This window comes from Capsicum annuum, chromosome 1 (assembly GCF_002878395.1).
Source record: "Capsicum annuum cultivar UCD-10X-F1 chromosome 1, UCD10Xv1.1, whole genome shotgun sequence".
Classification (NCBI taxonomy): Eukaryota; Viridiplantae; Streptophyta; class Magnoliopsida; order Solanales; family Solanaceae; genus Capsicum; species Capsicum annuum.
This window is the reverse complement of record NC_061111.1, coordinates 197,433,566-197,451,666: the sequence shown is the minus strand read 5'-3', so window position 1 is coordinate 197,451,666 and position 18,101 is coordinate 197,433,566. Positions and strand designations below refer to the sequence as shown.

Here is an 18,101-nt window from a genome sequence, read left to right as displayed (position 1 = left end):
TATAATAGATAAACAACGGTTGAAATGAAGAAACTATATAGGAATGTTACCATAGGAAGAGACCTAATTAGATAGAAGAGTAAAGATTTCATGTGTTTGAATATAGGTGTCTTTTTATTCAACTATCATTATTAACATATACTTTTTACTTCGTTAAATTACTTAAACATGCTACATTGTATTGATTTAGGATAATACCCTATGTGAATAAATTTTTGGCATTGGAGTGTTTACACTAAATAAATAAATGTATAATATATATTTGTATCCACACTTGTGGCAATTAATCATGATTAATTAATACATATTTTTGCTACATCAAATCGCTCCAGCATAGTAGAGTTGATTTTATTTAAATCTAAACACTGGACAAATAAGTATTTATCCGTTACAAATTAAATGAGAATACATCCAAGAAAAATGAAAAGACATGACCCTTTTTAGTGTTTTCTTTTAATTTTCTATTTTACATATTTCTTCTTTTAATAGAAGATGTAAAAATAGTTCATCGACTTAATAATTTTTTTGAAATGTTAATATGAAATGGAGATAAAACGAGAACGTTGGCTTTTGATGCACTTGTTCATTCGTATATCACCAAGGTATTACAAAAGATTGCCGCCTTCTGATATTTATCCATCGTAAGATATGTTGCAGCCCGATACGTCACGTCTCTCTAGGCCTAACATTGCATATAAAGGATTGAATATTAGCTGATTGATTCATTGAGACTGATACAAATGTTAGAATTGAACAAAAAATAAAGTTGGGGAAGGAACGCCTATGGTATCGCATACATGTATTGGTAAGACGATAAAAGAAAAAAATTCTAATAGCAATTTTGTCCATCCGATATAAATATGATGGCCTTAGCAATGATGAGCCATGTCAATGAAACAAAACAACACCCAAAAAAAAGTTGGTATATTTGACTACGAGCAGATTAGCTCTACTGCATGTAATTTGACAATGTGATGTCGACACAAACACTCCCTAACAAAATTGTCAGACATCAGAGCACAGGCAACGTGGGAGAAAGAAAAAAAGGAGGAAAGACAACATGTTCGTCCTATGTTGGAGATAGAAATGGCTTGGTGGAGCTCGCTCCTTCTAGCCCAAGGTCCAAGGGTCGCAAACATGGAGGAGTCCAAGGGTCGCAAACATGGAGGAGAATAAGTGTTGAGTAATAAACTAATTCATAAGTTAGTTAAAGTTGTTATAGGCTCCACTAGTTAGGTAAGTTAGTTATACATTGAGTTAGTTAGAGATCATTCTAGATTGTTAGCTCACCTAGTTAATTAGAGTCAGTTACAAACCACTATATATATACTGAATTCATGTGTACTTTAAGAATCAAGATTGAGAATAATAATCTACACTAAATTCATTCTCTTCCTCTCATCCTACTTCTCTTGCTCTACTTCTAATCTTCCATTGATACTTCTTCTCCTTTTCATTGTTCTATGCTGTAACTGGTACTTATATGACTCTCAAGATCACAATGATGATCATGTAACATTCAACATGGTATCAAAGCCAATAACTGAAGGTTTTCAGTGTTTTTTGATCCAGAAATTCCAAGTTTTTTCAAGTTTCTTGATTCTGGTTTAAACTTTCTCTGCATAATCTGCAACTACTTCTGAAATTTCTTTTGGTTTCTGCAACGGCTGGCTCTCTGATTCGTGTTTGTCATGGCAACTCCTAATGATCTTGGAAACAATACGTCTTCATCAACGGCTGAGCAAGGTATTAATACAGCAATAGATCAGAATCACCTTTTACTTCTGGTTTCTACTGATGTAAGTGGCTTAACTGTCATATCTTTCCAGTTAAAAGGTAGTGAAAACTATATACTCTGGAGTAAGGCAATGCGAATTGCTCTCTTGGGAAGAAACAAACTCGGATTAGTAGATGGATCCTATAAGAAAGAATCATATCAAGTAGAATTGTGGGGGCAATGGGAAAGAGTTAATGCCATAGTACTATCTTGGCTTATGAATTCTGTGTCTACTGATCTAATTGGGGGTGTAGTATATGCGTCTAATGCTCATGCTGTTTGGGAAGATTTAAGGGAAAGATTTGACAAAATTGATGGTTCAAGAACTTACAACTTACATCAATAAATATCTCAGATTACTCAAAGAATTCAGTCAGTAGCATCTTATTTCTCTAAACTAAAGGCTTTATAGGATGAGTTTGATTCAATGGTACCCTCTCCTACTTGTAATTGTCCTCAATCTAAGGAATTTCTTGGGTACTTACAAAGACAGAAACTGTATCAATTCTTGATAGGTTTAAATGATTCATTTGCATAAGCCAGAAGTTAGATATTACTGATGAGCCCCTTACCTATTGTGAACCAAGCTTACTCAATGGTGATCAGTGATGAGAGTCAAAGAGATTTATCACATAATGTTACTAATATTGGCTTGCTAGGGATTGCACCTGGAGGTTCTGAGTCTGCATTGTACTAAAAAATGGGTAATCAAAGGGATAAGAGGCCCTATTTCTCCCCAGACAACTCAAATATTGTATGTGACCATTGTAAACTTAAAGGTCATCTCAAGAAAGATTGCTTCAGACTTGTTGGGTACCCTCCTGGACATCCTAAACATGATGATCACAAGGGTATGGATAAAACTTATGAACCTAGGTACAAGCAACAAAGAAGGAATACTCCAAGTGCACATGCAGTAGCACAAGATTAGTCTGCTACTGATATGCTTCAACAGACTCACAATTCTCAGGTGTTATCACTTTATTCCTTGGATCCTAACTACATACCAGGACATGTTCAGACTCCATTGCAGGCAATGCCATCTATCAATTCCGGTAATAGCATGATGGTTTCACCAAGGTTCACACAAGAACAATATGATCACATATGCCAAATGCTAAAGCAAGATGAATTAAAGACCTCAAACACAGTTGTGGCCAATATGACAGGTAACTTTAGAGCACTGAATGTGGTTAATGATTCCCATGAGTGGATCATTGACACAGGTGCTACAAATCATATGACCTCAGATATTGAGCTACTGAACAAAGATTCAATAACTCAACCTGAGGTATCTAGCAAAGTGTTTTTACCAAATGGTGAGGTTTCAGTAGTACAACACACTGGTACAACTGCTATATCATCTCAAAGTACATTACAACATTAGAAGACAACCAAACATGGAAGGTGGTGGATTTACCATTAGATAAAATACCAATTGGGTGCAAATGGATATACAAGATCAATACAAGGCTACAGGAGAAGTGGAAAGGTTCAAGGCAAGATTAGTGGCTAAAGGGTATAGTCAAAAGGAAGGTATAGACTATCAAGAAACCTTTAGACCTATAGTTAAGATGGTAACCCTCAGGACTGTAGTTGCTATTGCAGTAGATAAGAACTGGCATATTCACCAAATGGATGTCTTTAATACTTTCCTACAAGGTGATCTACATGATGAAATATACATGGAGCTTCCACAAGGATTTAAGAAGCATGGGGGCAGGCAGGTATGCAGACTTCTTAAATCCTTATATGGATTAAAATAGGCTCCTAGGCAATGGAATGCTAAGCTATGTGAAGCCTTAGTTAAGTGTAACTTCAAGCAAAGTCAGTATGATCAATCACTATTCAGCAAAAGAACTGATTCAGGAATGATCATAGTATTAGTATATGTTGATGACATCTTAGCTACTGGTAATGATCTAAATCAGATCATTGAAACAAAGACTGCCCTACATACAGTTTTTAAGGTAAAAGACCTAGGGGAGCTAAAGTATTTCCTAGGAATTGAATTTGCAAGGTCAAAAAAAGGGATCATGATGCATCAGAGAAAATATGCTCTTGAACTAATCTCTGAGACAGGTCTCAGTGTTGCCAAGCCTATCAACACACCTATGGACTCAACTATCAAATTAACAACAAGAGAATTTGATCAACAAAACAAGGACATAGCAGACTCAAGTGATGAACTACTAGAGGATCAGGGCAAATACCAAAGAATCATTGGTAAATTGCTATATCTAACTGTGACTAGACCTGACATATCTTATAGTGTTCAGGCTCTAAGTCAGTTCCTACAATCACCAAAGAAATCACACATGAATGCTGCACTTAGAGTGATCAAATATGTCAAGAAGAATCCTGGATCAGGTGTACTACTATCTAGTTCTAACATTAATACACTAACTGCTTATTGTGATGCAGACTGGGCTGCATACCCTTTCTCAAGAAGACCAGTGACAGGATTTACAATCAAACTTGGTGAATCTCTAGTATCCTGGAGGTCCAAAAAGAAAGCCACTATATCAAGAAGCTCTGCTGAGGCTGAATACAGAAGCTTTGCAACTACTGTGGCAGAATTAGCATGGTAAAGTGGATTGATTAACGAGTTAGATGTTCAAGTTCAACTACCAATTACAGTCCTCAGTGATAGCAAAGCTGCCTTACAAATGGCTGCCAATCCAGTTCATCATGAGAGAACCAAGCACACAAAAATTGATTGTCACTTTGTAAGGGAAAAAATCCTACAAGGGTTGATAAAAACTCAGTACATTCCTACACAGAACCAACCTGCAGATGTGATAACCAAAGGACTTACTAGAGTTCAGCATGAAGACTTAATTTCCAAACTTGGCATGGTTAACATATTTACCACACCAAGTTTGAGGAGGAGTGTTGAGTAATAAACTAATTCATAAGTTAGTTAAAGTTGTTATAGGCTCCACTAGTTAGGTAAGTTAGTTATATATTGAGTTAGTTAGAGATCATTCTAGATTGTTAGCTCACCTAGTTAATTAGAGTCAGTTACAAACCACTATATATATATACTGAATCCATGTGTACCTTAAGAATCAAGATTGAGAATAATAATCTACACTAAATTCATTCTCTTCCTCTCATCCTACTTCTCTTGCTCTGCTTCTAATCTTCCATTGATACTTCTTCTTCTTTTTCATTGTTCTCTACTATAACTGGTACTTATATGACTCTCAAGATCACAATGATGATTATTTTGACGAAAATTTTGGACTTTTGAAAGAGAGTCGCCACTTAATTTTGAAAAGAAATTAAGAAACCTTTAGAGAGTTACTTAAAACGATTCAAAATAGGAAAATCGTTTTAAGTTAGAGATTCTAAGTAAGTGATTCTTATTAACATTTTAGGAAGGTGTTAGGCACCTAAAACGTCTGCTAACTTGCGGTTATGCGATCTGTTTGAAAACATTCTTTTGATTAACTTCGTAAAATCAATTTGTTGGAAAAATAGTTGATTAAGGGAAAAGTTTTTGCGAAATCAGTTTTTAGCGACTTAGTTGGGGATTTAACTAGCTTCACAAAGAAACAAGCAAACAAGTGACAAGAAAAAGGGGAAGAAGCGGGAAAGTAATGATTTAGGCTTTTAAGCCCAAACCGTCGACCCTGTCCTAATCTAGTTGAGCTTTCAACCCATTTCACCTGTCCTAGTCTACTTTTCGAGCCTTTGGCTCGAATCTTGCTCCACCTGTATTAGATACAACCTTGGCTTCGTGGCCCGAATGAATGCATAAATAAATAACTAAATGAATAAATAAAATAAAAAAAATCAACTCAACGCTAAATAAACTAAAGAAGATGAGGCTTTTTGAGCTTCCAAATCCTAGTAACTTTGTCAATGATCTTGGGCCCGCTATCTGCTTCTATCTTCTTACTAGAATGCCATAGAATCACTTTGGGAATTGATCCTTGAGGATATGGGCCTCATTGGCCCACGGATAATGCGATAGGAAAGAGTCCATAGTGAAATCCAATGCAAATGGACATGTGAAGAAAGAAAAGGCAAGCAATTAGAATCCGAATCATATAATTTAATAAATTTAAACATCACTTTATAAGGCATAGTGATATGAGTAAAGGAAAAGGGACAAGATAAAATAAAATAAGATAAAGTGATGGCAGCGTAGGAAAAGAACAAGATACCACATAATTTAACACATTCTCTTTGGAGTGTTACCTTCACCTTACTGTTACTTAATACAATCCAAATTACTACTTTAAAGAGGTTATAATTGTGTATTAGCAATTTTTATTTCGAGAGCATGATCAAAATATAAAGTGAAACACAAAGAGAAGCCAAGATCTACTATCTCGTGTTTATGAATAAGTGTCAGGAAAGACTATACATAACAAACATCCATTATACAATCCTAATACAAATTCAAAATCGCATGAACACATAAAAACAACAGAAGTATGGTTGAACTAGGAAGGAATTCAAACCTCACGTCTAAGCCCATAAAATTCCACCTCAATGCCTCAATAGTTGTTCTGATCTCCTTTTCAGTTTCCAAAAGAAACCCAAAAGTGAATCAATAAAAATTTCCATGAATAGGAAGAAAAGCTCTTGGACCAAACAATACCCACAGGAAGATTTGGCTTAAGAACTTCCAAAGGCGAGAACATATCATGAACATTTCGCTTTTAGTTCTGTTTTCATAAGAGCGCGGGTTTTCAATTTCGTTAAGCCTCTTAGACATTGTAAACCAAAGAGATTTAACGAAAGTTTCACTTCAAAGAACAAGCAGACTAAACTAATTTCGACAATTTCTCAAATGACTTTAAATAAGAGATAATGGGTTACACCCAAACATTTTTTTCTTCTTTTGAAACAATAATCAGAAGAATGATAAGAATAGAAACATAAAAGAGAGCCCCTATAAATAAGCCCAAGTCGACACTACTATTAATCGAAATCGATAGTCCGCAGGATTCATAAATGAACATCCAACATATATTCCCATAATGAATATATATGACCGGGAAACTCAAATGAGAAAAGAAAAACAGAACCTCCATTACCAATAATTTAGATCCAATCACGTCTTAGAAGAAACGAATAAGAATAGGACTAATCATAATCCTACAAACTACGGCCAAGATGACTGTTACTCTGATCCTCCTCCTCATTTCAACAGATTCTAATGAAACGGTCATTGAGGTATCCCAGGAATTTTTGACACGCTTTTAGACCTTGTTCATTTTCCTTTTGGCATATGAGAAGCCAAAGGAACCTAAGAGATATTTTTTTTCTATCGACGCGGCTAACTCAATAATCGTGACACCATCCAGTAACACCAACAGCTGAAATACCTTTAAATAACAACTACAAACAGCACAATACATGGCTAGAACTATTGAATGCGAACGAACCACAAACTTAATTTGGAACCCTGCTACTGCGCCACAAGCGATACACAAAATGAGAGCATTATATCAATTGATAATGTTTTGAAATAGAGGGAAAAAGTCATGGAATCAGATTAGAGACGACAAGAGCCCTATGCCATATAATCAGCACAGTTCTTCATTGAAACAACAATCCTATGGCCTCTAGGACCTCTACAGCATACAACCCAACACGTAATATCACTAATATTCGCAACTACAGAATGGTGAGATGAAGCAGAAATGAACGAAACTAAATGAAATGAGGAGTTACCTGTCCGGGAGTAGTAAAACAGGACTCGAGCTATCAGCAAAATTGTCCCTATTGGGGGCTGATGTTGTCGACTCGGGAACTTCCCATTGCTCGACTAACTTCCCAGAAAGAATGGACGAGAATTTTTTTTGCAAAAATAAACTCTTTAATTTTGGAATGCCCACCCAATTTTTGAACCAGCCTAAAAATTTCTCCTTCAGTTTCTTTCAAAACCTCCAAATCTTCGACCTAAACTTCAAACTAAAATACTCAGAACTTTTCCTCTCTCTCAGACCTCAAAAATTTTGAACCCTAAAAATGACGCAGAAGAAAACCCTTCCCCTTTTCGAACCTCCCCCTTTTTTTCCAAAAAAAAAGCCCCCCCCTTCAGCTCAATCAATGAGCCTTTTATAGCCATCGAAATGAGGGTTCAATGAGGAAAACCATTGATGAATTTCGCGTGTGACGCCTCCCTTTTGGAATCTTCCCTTAACGGATTGAAAATCGTGGACCAATAAAAAAAGAAACAAATGAAATACACCCCTAAACCAATGAAAATCCTCCAAACGTGTACGAAATCGTACCTATTATCTTGAGAATCACGGGGTTGAGCCGTTAGAGGGGACAACTCATCGGATTCTGGAAGCTTCGAGGGTTTTCTCGCATGAGACGCATGAGGAGGGCTACGAACTGGTTGATTTCGGGTGGATTTCGAGCTGGTAAGGTCGGGTTCGATTGGATTCGGGTTGAGAGTTGTTGATCGATGTTGCTGTTATGCTTAAGGGAGCCCCAAGATGAGTGCTCTCCTATTCCGACTTTCCCAGAGCTTCCGGTAGCACAGCCGAGATAGCGATGGGTTCTCTGCCCCTGCGGGGATGGAGCGACAGAAGTTTTTTTGAGAATTCAAGACACCTCAAAATTCGGTAACCTCAACTCCATTAACAACTACTTATGAATCCTTTTTCGGTTTACACTCATTATCTCAAGTTTTGGATCTAACTAATCGACATATAGGATTGGGCCGGGTCACAACATGAAATTGGGTTGGTTTGGTTATTAGGTTGGTTGATTGTATAATTGGGTTCAAAATTGGGTTATTTAATAACCCCTATTAAATCTAATTGAGTTATTAAATAATCCTAATTATACTAATTAGATTAGAATAATCATAATTGAATTTAATTGGATTAAGAATAACACAAATTAAATTCAATCGAATTAAAATAATCCCAATTAAGAAATGGTAACTTTTGGGATTAAGATTGTATTACAATTTAAATGACTTATTCAAACTCTAACCAAATTGAATATCTATTGGTCAATTGCATTACAATTGGGCCAATTGGATCTCAATTGAGGTCATATTTAATTCGTTCGCTAAATTGAATCGCAATCTGGCACGAATCAAGTAACAAATTACCCTCGAGTTTCTTAATTTGATAAAAATCTAACAAATATTCCTCCGAATAAAATATTTCGAGAACAAATCATATTTAAAATCAAGACTTTATCCATTCGGATTAATTTTCAAATTTAATCAATAAAAAATCTAATTTTGATAAAATGTTCATTTAAATAACAAAATTTATACACTCTCGTATATATAAGAAATACAAAAATTATATAATCGTCAGTTAAATGATAAAATTGCCTTGAATAATTACTTTAACCAGCATTTATTTGAGCAAAATAATTATTGTGATTTTATTTTAAAATTGAAGAAACTTGAAGTTAAATTGGATTGCGGAGGGCAAAAATTAGGTATCGACAATGATCATGTAACATTCAACAATAAGCATCAAGAGCCTTCCGGACATTCTCCTCCATCAATCCATCCTTCTTGTCAAGTTCATCATTGTTTTTTGCATCCTGACGACAAAGTACCATAACATCAGCTGAAGAACCAAATAAAATCTTGAGAATTTTTCCATGAAACAAAGCAAGAGTTGCCGTTAGGACTTAGGACCAACAGTTCTAAAGCCTAAAAGTTTGGTTAAGCATACGGAGAGCAGTATCATCAAGTCGATTTCAATCCTAGTGACCCTTGGTCAACATTCTCAAAAATGATATCCAACATTAAAATTGTGATCACTGAAGCAACCTAGCCTTAGAAAAACTTATCATGCAATATTGATCGGACAAAATTTCATTTACAGAGACACAGTGTCCCAATTGCTTTTACCTCATTATGCAATTTTTCGTTTAATATATACAATCTTAGTTTTTACCAACACAAAACAAAAAAAAATTATTGGCAAAGGAGGAGACTGCTGGAGGATTTGAGCCTAGCTCCTCGGTATTAGCAATACTTGGGCGAATACCCAGTCCTCCCAAAGCAGCCTGACATACAGTGCTCATTTTTTCGAGGGGCCGGATATATCTACCTAAAAGTTACATTGTTTGGTAAATCTTTTCTTGTCAAAAAAGTGGTGCTCAAAGACTTTCTAACAGATCAATTCAATGGAACTACCAAAAGAAACCAAGGTGACACATAATTGAGGTTTACCTCACTAACCAAGTGCACTACATGTTGTAATGACCGAGCAGACAGAATGAAGAAGTTACTCAAAACGGCAAAACCAAAATAACAAGGCAAATGCTACAAATACGGGGAACAATCAAGAGAGATTGGGACACAACATCGAGTTTACTCTTACAAATTGTCTCCTCTAGGATGCTTTTTCAACCACTTTCATCTTGAAGTGACTGGTGCTTTGTAACCTTGGGTTTCTCAGTGGAGTACTACTGCAATATGCTACCACTAATGGTTACATATATCTCATACAAACACTAACCAAGAAAAGCTCACCTCTGCCTAGCAAGCGCTCTTCTCTGTGGAGCGAGGAGAGGGAGGAAACGACCTAATTATCGCCCTTTTCAGATGAGTTAAAAGTAATATATACCTGGTGCAGTTAGATTTGATTGTCTAGCACCAAGTTAGTTGTTTGCTTTGCTAAAGCAGATTAGTCCTGGCTGTTGTCAGCTTTAAAATCACCGAAAACACCATGCAGCATCAGCAGTTACTAAAATTGAAGTGCAAAAATCAATATATCTATACATTATCAATACATTAAATTTTAATGTGCTTATTTGAGATTTGAATTCATCAAGCCCTCTCAACGACACAATGGTACCACAAATATCTAAAACATATACTTCCTCTAAGTGGACCCCTTGTTTAGTGCAACTGTCATGACCCGAGCTGAGGCCCTGGACGTGACACGCATACGATACTATAGCTTGTACAAGCGAACGTTCTGGCATATCACCCGAGCATACTTCTACTATAAATGTATAAAGCGGAAGTAATATAGAATTCAATTATGATTTTCTAACGAGATAAAACCTCACCCAAGTTTATTAATACCGCATAATGTTCAACAATACCAATAGTTATTATAAATGAAGACTGAAAATTACAAAGTGTGCTTGACAACTACACCGGCCTGTGAAGCCTCTAATAAGTACTAATACTGAAAGGAAAGAAAATACAAAAAAATCATCATATCTCATCAAGCCTCCTGGTAGGAAAGAGGCTCACCAATAACAGAAATTAGGAATCCTAATGAGGTGCCTGGCCGCGGACTTGAGAGCCAGAACCTACATCATGAAACGATGTAGCGCCAAAAACGATCAATACGTAGAATGTATTGGTATGTAAAACCATTGCAGAAGGGTAGTACAACAAAAGATTAGAAGTAACAATAAGAATCAAATATAAGTGAAGGCATCTGGAAAGGAACAAGAATGTAAACTAAATTTATAATTGATAATATAAAGTAGATTTAAATTCCTTTGATTATTTGTGGGAGAAAGTAGTGAACCGTCATAAACCACCATGTGAGCGTATGGAGTCTGATCTCGGCCCGACCAGCTAAGCCGTCCTATACCTTGCTGGGCATAGTTTGCTAGCAAGTACCATGGTTAGCCCCTTTTCGGGACACATGAAAAAAAGAGTCATCCGACTTGCGGAATAATCTCTATCCTATGTCGGCAAACATAGTTTCGGGCATTTGTTGTTTAAACCCATGCCTTCACGGTCAGCTAACTAACAACCTTATGCCCATGGTGTTGTCTTACTTATTTATGTTCAAAGTGTTACCCTCGTTAGGCTCATGTTCATAGTTTAGCCGTTTTAGGCTCATATCGATAGTTTAGCCGTTTTAGGCTCATGTACAAAATTTAGCCCTTTTTTAGCCGTTTTAGGATCATATCCATAGTTTAACCGTTTTAGGCTTATGTACAAAATTTAGCCCTTTTTGGGCTCATGCTGGGAATTCAACCACTTTGGGTTCAAGATTTTTATTTGATACCTTTTCATAGTATACTGGACAGTAAAAAAAACATTCTGTTAATGGTTCATGAACATGACTTTCATGACTCTTGAGAGACTATGGTTAGGAGTTAACTGAAAGGAAAGCAATTACACATAGTGCAACAGTTGGGATAAGCCAAATCTGTTCGGAAGCAAACTTTTAAAAAAGTGATTAAGATCCTAACTAACATCTGAAAAATTCTGTGAAACATTATTATAATTATTAAGGATATAATGAATGTCTCGCAACTATATAGTACTTGGCTAAAATACATTTACAGAAGGGAAGTATACTGCAGAAATCTAGCCGACATTGATTTTTGACGCTACTGGCAAATTTGAGTTTGCAGATTTTCTCAAAATTTCCTAGGCAAGCAAGGGAAGATCTTAATCTAGACAAACCCCAGGTTCTTAATCTACATGTCAAGTCAAAGAACATCAGACCAGATAGCGTGTGGAGGGAAGGAGAAGCAGAGTTTATCTCATAGTTATCAATACGGTTAAGTACAGTTTCAGTGATAGATTTTCATATCCTAAAGAGGACCACAAGAACTCATTTTCTGGCTATTTGAGAATTGAGTTACAAAGCTGCAGATCTAAAAGCATAAAGAGGATTGTCATCACAAGAAACCAACCGCAACATGACAGTCGAAGAGTAAACTAGACGATTCATACTAAGATTTCAGAACATAGAGTTTCCATTCTTTAGCCGCTCACAATTTTGGTTACAAAAATTAGCCAAGGTTATGAAGTTTGTGGTAATAAATTGTTTATTTCAGAAGTTCAAGAATTCCAAAGAAATGGCAGTCCTTCCTACTTGTTAAATTTGAAGAATTTCAGCATATGCCAACATAAACTCGAACTGGATCAGACATCAATTTAAGAGATAAAAGGGACGTTCTTTATGTTAATTAATCATAACATCTTTTAAGAAATTTAGAAATAGAAAATACTTATTGAAGATTATTGAGACCACCATGTTATTGACTGGATAAGATTCAGGTTCCAGATTTAGCCAAAACCAGTCCATACGTTATGAATACATAAGCACTTGTTAAGACGCCAAGAGGAAATAGAAATAGAACTTGACAGGTTGATTTGTTTTTAATCTAACTTCTGAATTCAAACATCTATACACCATCTGTTTGGAAAGGAGATTACAAAACAGATTTGGAGAATAAGAAAACATCATGAAACGTGAGCAAAAGATGGTTCTACATACCTCAAAACGTTTGAAGAACTTGAGATCTGGAGAAGGGATTAAACTTGTTTTGTTGAATGAATTTCATCAGATTCTTGAGATTTGAGTTTTAGAGGAGGAGTAAGGATGTTTATTTATGGATATCGTATGAAAAACTGATGGGGAAAAGTGAGGTTTTATCCTGTGAAACTTGAAGAAGGCGGGGAGGGAAGGCGGGGAGGTTTGTATTGTAACGTGTAACTGATGCATAGTAAGTCTAGGAGTCTTAACGTATAAAATTAATGGAGAAGTAGGTTTTAATAACTTGGGGTTAATGTAAAAAGGAAAGGACGAAATTACCCCTCCAAGAATATGAAAAGAAAAGAAAAAAAGAAAATTTTCGTCTGGTATAGGGCTGTTCTGACTGTTCTTAGTAAAACACATGTAACTTTTTACTTGGGTCTCGGATTAATGAGTTGTTGGTAGCGTTGGAAAGAAGACTCAAAAAGCTTTAATTTGACAGGTAATGGGTCATGTAACTCTAAATATTCTAGGATAAATCCTTGCTTAAATTTGGCCCTTGTATGAACCTATACGAAAACTTAATCATTAAAGAACCTTTCAACTCAAACTTGTTTTAGAGCTTTCTTATGCCCTTAATTCATACCCAATACCCCTACGACACTTTAGACATGATCTTTACACTTAAATACAATAAAATTTCTAGATTCAGGTCTAAGTACATATGAAGAACGGTCCAATTAGTTTTATTTTTAGCTTGAACGTTCAGGGTGTTACAACAACCATGGAAGTAAAGGGTTGAACTCTTCATTTCTAAGTTAGGAAGACGAAAATGGAAAATGTTTTGTTCAATGTATTTTACCTTTCTTTTGATGATATATATGTTATTCAAAAAACAAAGCTCGAAGGAAAAATAGGTCAAAACTTTAAGAACTAAAGATGGTTCTCAATGGATTCAGAGGTTTGTAAGGCTCGACCACTTTCTAGAGCCCCTCTTTACTCCAAGGAAAAGGGTGAAGCACCTCGACAAATAGGAAACAAGCATAATAAGAGAACCTTGATGTCCCTTGGATGTGAGAGCAGTTAGAAAGATCATTTTTCCGGTTTTGATTCGCATTCTTAATGAACACAACCTTACCACAAGGTCTAAAATCTAAATCATTTTACCATTGTGATCCACATTCTTAATGAACACAACTTTTCGCAAGCTCCAAGCGAAAAATAGATGGAATAGAATGCAGCCAAGTGCTGACCCACAAATAGAAACAAAATTACTTTGTAGTGCGTTCTTTATGTGATTTTGATCTGCTTCCCTGGAGTTCTTCTTTGAAGGGGGAGGAGAGGGAAGCAGAAGTTTTCCCAAGTATCAATGAACAGAGTAGTTACCTGAATTGAGACATGATTGAAAGTAGGAAGAAACCGCATCTTGCAATATTCGTTAAAAAGAATAATGACGACCATGAGAGGGATAACGGAGAAGGAAGCTGAAGGCTTAGCTTTCAGTCCAAAAAGACTGATCATTGTAACTTGCATAAGTATGATCGCAACTATAATATAGTGATGAACGTATGGCCAATACAGACCACATGTCTCGTATGTAGTTATATACACATCTTCAATCTGCATCACAAATAACACTACATTATATACATTATCCTCCATAGTTATTCTAAAATATTTGAGCTAACTTGCAATACAGAAGAACAAAATTAAGTATATTAATATATACTTTATATCAACAGGACACTTACTTGTGATAACAATGTAGCTTAAGAGGCATAAAAAAGATGAATGTAATAACAATTAGTTAGGAAACTAAGATTGTAGCAATCCCCTTAACAGAAGAAAACTAGTTACTAAGGATAAGGACTATCACCATTTCTCAAAATGAAAAAGAATGAAAAAACCTCAGTGAATAACTAGGGCCTGTAATACTCAATGGTCTTGATAAGGAAGTCCAATAAAACACAAAAAGTTCATCTGCTTTGTATTAGTATCACTGGTTCAGGTGTACTGTAGCAGGTAAATCACAGAATCTACTAAATATCCGAAGAAAAAGTAAAAATGAGCACTTAAAAGTTCATTAATCTAAAACGTTATTCCATATGATTATAGATTTGCATCTATGCCCAAATCACCCACGAGTGTAACGAGACATATTATCAAGGACACGACGTTGGACACAAGAAAATGTTAAATAAGTTGTTCATAGTTGGGTGGTTGCTGCTTCTTTTTTTCTTTCCTGATCCATGTCGGGTTTAGCCCAAGTTTTTGACTAGTTAAGGAGACCTAGCTCAAACCAAAGACATGTACAAACTACATTTACACATGCTCAAAGTAATGTGGATCAGGCTTATAAGAAGATTCGTTCTTAACACACAAATATTGCATATAGAGAAACTTCACTTGGTTGATGAACACTGCATATCCAAGCAGGAAGTAGCCTACTAAAAATGGAAGAGGCAAAGGTGAGACCACCTCGTAAACAATCCCAATCAGCATGCAGAGAGCAACAAAAGGAATAATACTATAATAAGGTAGTGAATAAACATAAGGACGTTTCTTCTTTCCACGGTCCCACGTGTGAGATTTAAGAGCATCCCAGAGAAGTAATCCTGGCTGAAGTATCTCTAAAGAGAATCCTGCCAGCCCATTTGTCAAGATGTACGCCACGAAGAAATCTGCCTGAAAGAACGAAAAGAAGAGTGTAAATGCGAAGATTAATCATCCACATTTCAAGTAGAATATATTGACTAAGACAGGCCTATCGGTTCTTTAATAGGCTACAGTCTGGTAAAAATTAAAGCACTATCTGAAAGTATGTATCCCTTTCGCCAATCAGACATTAAATATTCTGAAGCAGGATAAAAATAGATACTAAATGAAAAGAGAAGAGCCAACACGTTTTGCACCTGAGCAGAGACAGCACTAGCTAGACGGTTGGGAATATCCTTGGGATGAGAGAAAGATTCGCCGATTTGATCTAGTAAAGATCCTGACAACAAGCTTAGAAAAAATACATTCCCTACCAGGAAGTAGAACACCAGGTTGCATGCATTTATATCCTTCTTACTTTGCGAGATATAACCAACTAATCTTGCCAGTCCAATCATGGCAAATGGAACAATGTATATGAAACCATTAAGAATGGCACTAGGAAGATATCCCGTGATGAAGGACCTTAACCCCGGTCTGCCACAATATTTCAAACGGATTGAAGATCAGCAACCAGCTACAAAAGCTTTCAACTAAAGAACTACTGTACCTACTGTAACTAGGAGGATTCAGTAACTACCCCTACTACCTCAGCCCTTCCTCCCCACAAATAGAAAAATAAAAACAAAGGAGGAAATACCAAACAATCTATCTAATTTGAAAAGAAAGAGGAGAAGATACACAAACAACAAATGAGCCACTAAAGAACAAAGACGATTTTTCCCAGAACTCCATCACCGCATTTTCTGATCTTCTGTCAAAGCACGGAAGAACTTTGATGTGAAACGAGCTACTCCCTCCATCCCAAAAGAATGGTGTTTTATTATCCATTTTAGAAAAAAAAAAAGAGGAGATAGAGAGAATGGTGTTTTATTTCTGTTCGGTGAATCAAACTCTTAACATTTGAAATATCTTGATAACAAAAGTTTGATTTAAAGTATTTTTATGTAGTTTCAAATTAAGTAGATTTTTCCAAAATTATTAAGGAACTGATGCCAATTTCATACTGAAATTACAAGTGCTGATCTGTCATATTCTCTTCCCCACTTCTTTTCGCGAGAAGGGAAGAGTTCAAAATACTAACGGTGCTTGGAGAGTATGAGATGTTACAGAATGAAACATTTTATGTTCAAGAAATCAAAGGCCGAAATAATGAAGAGATGAAGTCTGTACATCAAGTCCACAGCCATCGCAGGAGGAAACCATTTCTTCAGGCGATCATATTTGGCAATTCCTTGAACAGCTGTAACTGGTAACACGAAGAAGATGGTAAGTAGTGATGCTGCAACAAGTATCACAATCCTGTACAGTGGCAAATGACGATATTGAATTGCGAAATTTTACCAGATCACATCTCTCGGTTCTGGAGCCACTTCAGTGATCCAGAGGAGTGGATTTGTGTGCTGTTGAGATTGGGCAGCTAGAACAGCGCCCCATCGTGAATTAAATGCAACAAAAGCCACAGGTAATTTCTAAGCAATAAAAATATGGTCAAATCTAATCAACTGTTCAACTGTTAAGATAACATTAGAGAATCATTCCACGACAAAGTTATAAGATAACAAACAAATCCTCAAGCACTTCCTTAGATCTCCATACAAAATCTCAACAGCACACAGATGGCTGTCAATAGACAATATTTTCCTCACTCCTATTACGATGGAAAACTCATCAAATGACATGGACATATACCTCAAAATGTTGGCAAATCATGGTGGCTAATTCATACGAGATCAAAATTGCAACAGAAAAACTGAGGCATTGCAAATGTTTCCAGGCCCATCTTCACAAGTGGCAAGCAAAAAGAGTGAATTTCCTGAACAAGCAAGTCCTTTTTTATATCAACCAATCAATCCAACCATGCCTCAACCTCAAACTAGTTGGATGGGACATGAACCATCTTTATCAATTCCGTTCTATTCAAAACCATTTCATTCCAACAAAGTAATTTGTCCTGTAAGGCAATATAAGAGTTCTCTAAAACTAGAAGTTCTCTAAATCTTACACATATGCCTTCAACCAGAATAATAAAAGACTCCTCGGCGTACAGCAGACCTAAATGTAAACTGTTAGAATATGAATAGGAATAACATATTGAATTCTACTTGAAAAATATGAATAATTCTACTTGAAAAAGGATTGTAATGTATATCCTACTAGTAATAGGATTGAGATGTAGTGTCTGTAAATAGGGTTTCAATGTAATAATTTAGAGACAACAATTTAATAATATTTTTTTTCCATTATTTCTCACATGGTATCAAAACAGGTTAGAAATATCAGAAAAAATAACTCAGTCACCGTGCGTCAATTCCGGTGACTGATTTGGGTCAATTTTTATTTTGTGGGTTGTGTAAAAAATACACCACCACCAAAAGGATTGGAAAGATCAAGCAACAAAAATCCGACGAAAACCGCTG

At 35.9% G+C, this 18,101-nt stretch overlaps 1 protein-coding gene across 2 annotated transcripts; it reads right to left on the bottom strand.

Moving 5' to 3' along the window:
- Positions 1 to 10,774: 10,774 nt before the first annotated feature.
- Positions 10,775 to 17,756, bottom strand: LOC107843503 (CSC1-like protein At3g54510). Of its 2 annotated transcripts, XM_016687820.2 has the most exons (6): positions 17,026 to 17,756; positions 16,855 to 16,930; positions 15,879 to 16,158; positions 15,445 to 15,651; positions 14,353 to 14,586; positions 10,775 to 11,050 (listed from the first exon to the last, which is right to left on the bottom strand). In XM_016687820.2, exons 2-6 carry the CDS (start codon positions 16,869 to 16,871, stop codon positions 10,988 to 10,990), a joined length of 801 nt encoding a protein of 266 aa, XP_016543306.2. In that variant the 5' UTR covers positions 16,872 to 16,930; positions 17,026 to 17,756; the 3' UTR covers positions 10,775 to 10,987. The 2 variants fall into 2 exon arrangements, with proteins under 2 accessions (XP_016543306.2, XP_016543301.2); XM_016687815.2 differs by lacking the exons at positions 10,775 to 11,050; positions 14,353 to 14,586 and having other exon boundaries at positions 14,615 to 15,651; positions 17,026 to 17,101; positions 17,374 to 17,755.
- Positions 17,757 to 18,101: the final 345 nt, after the last annotated feature.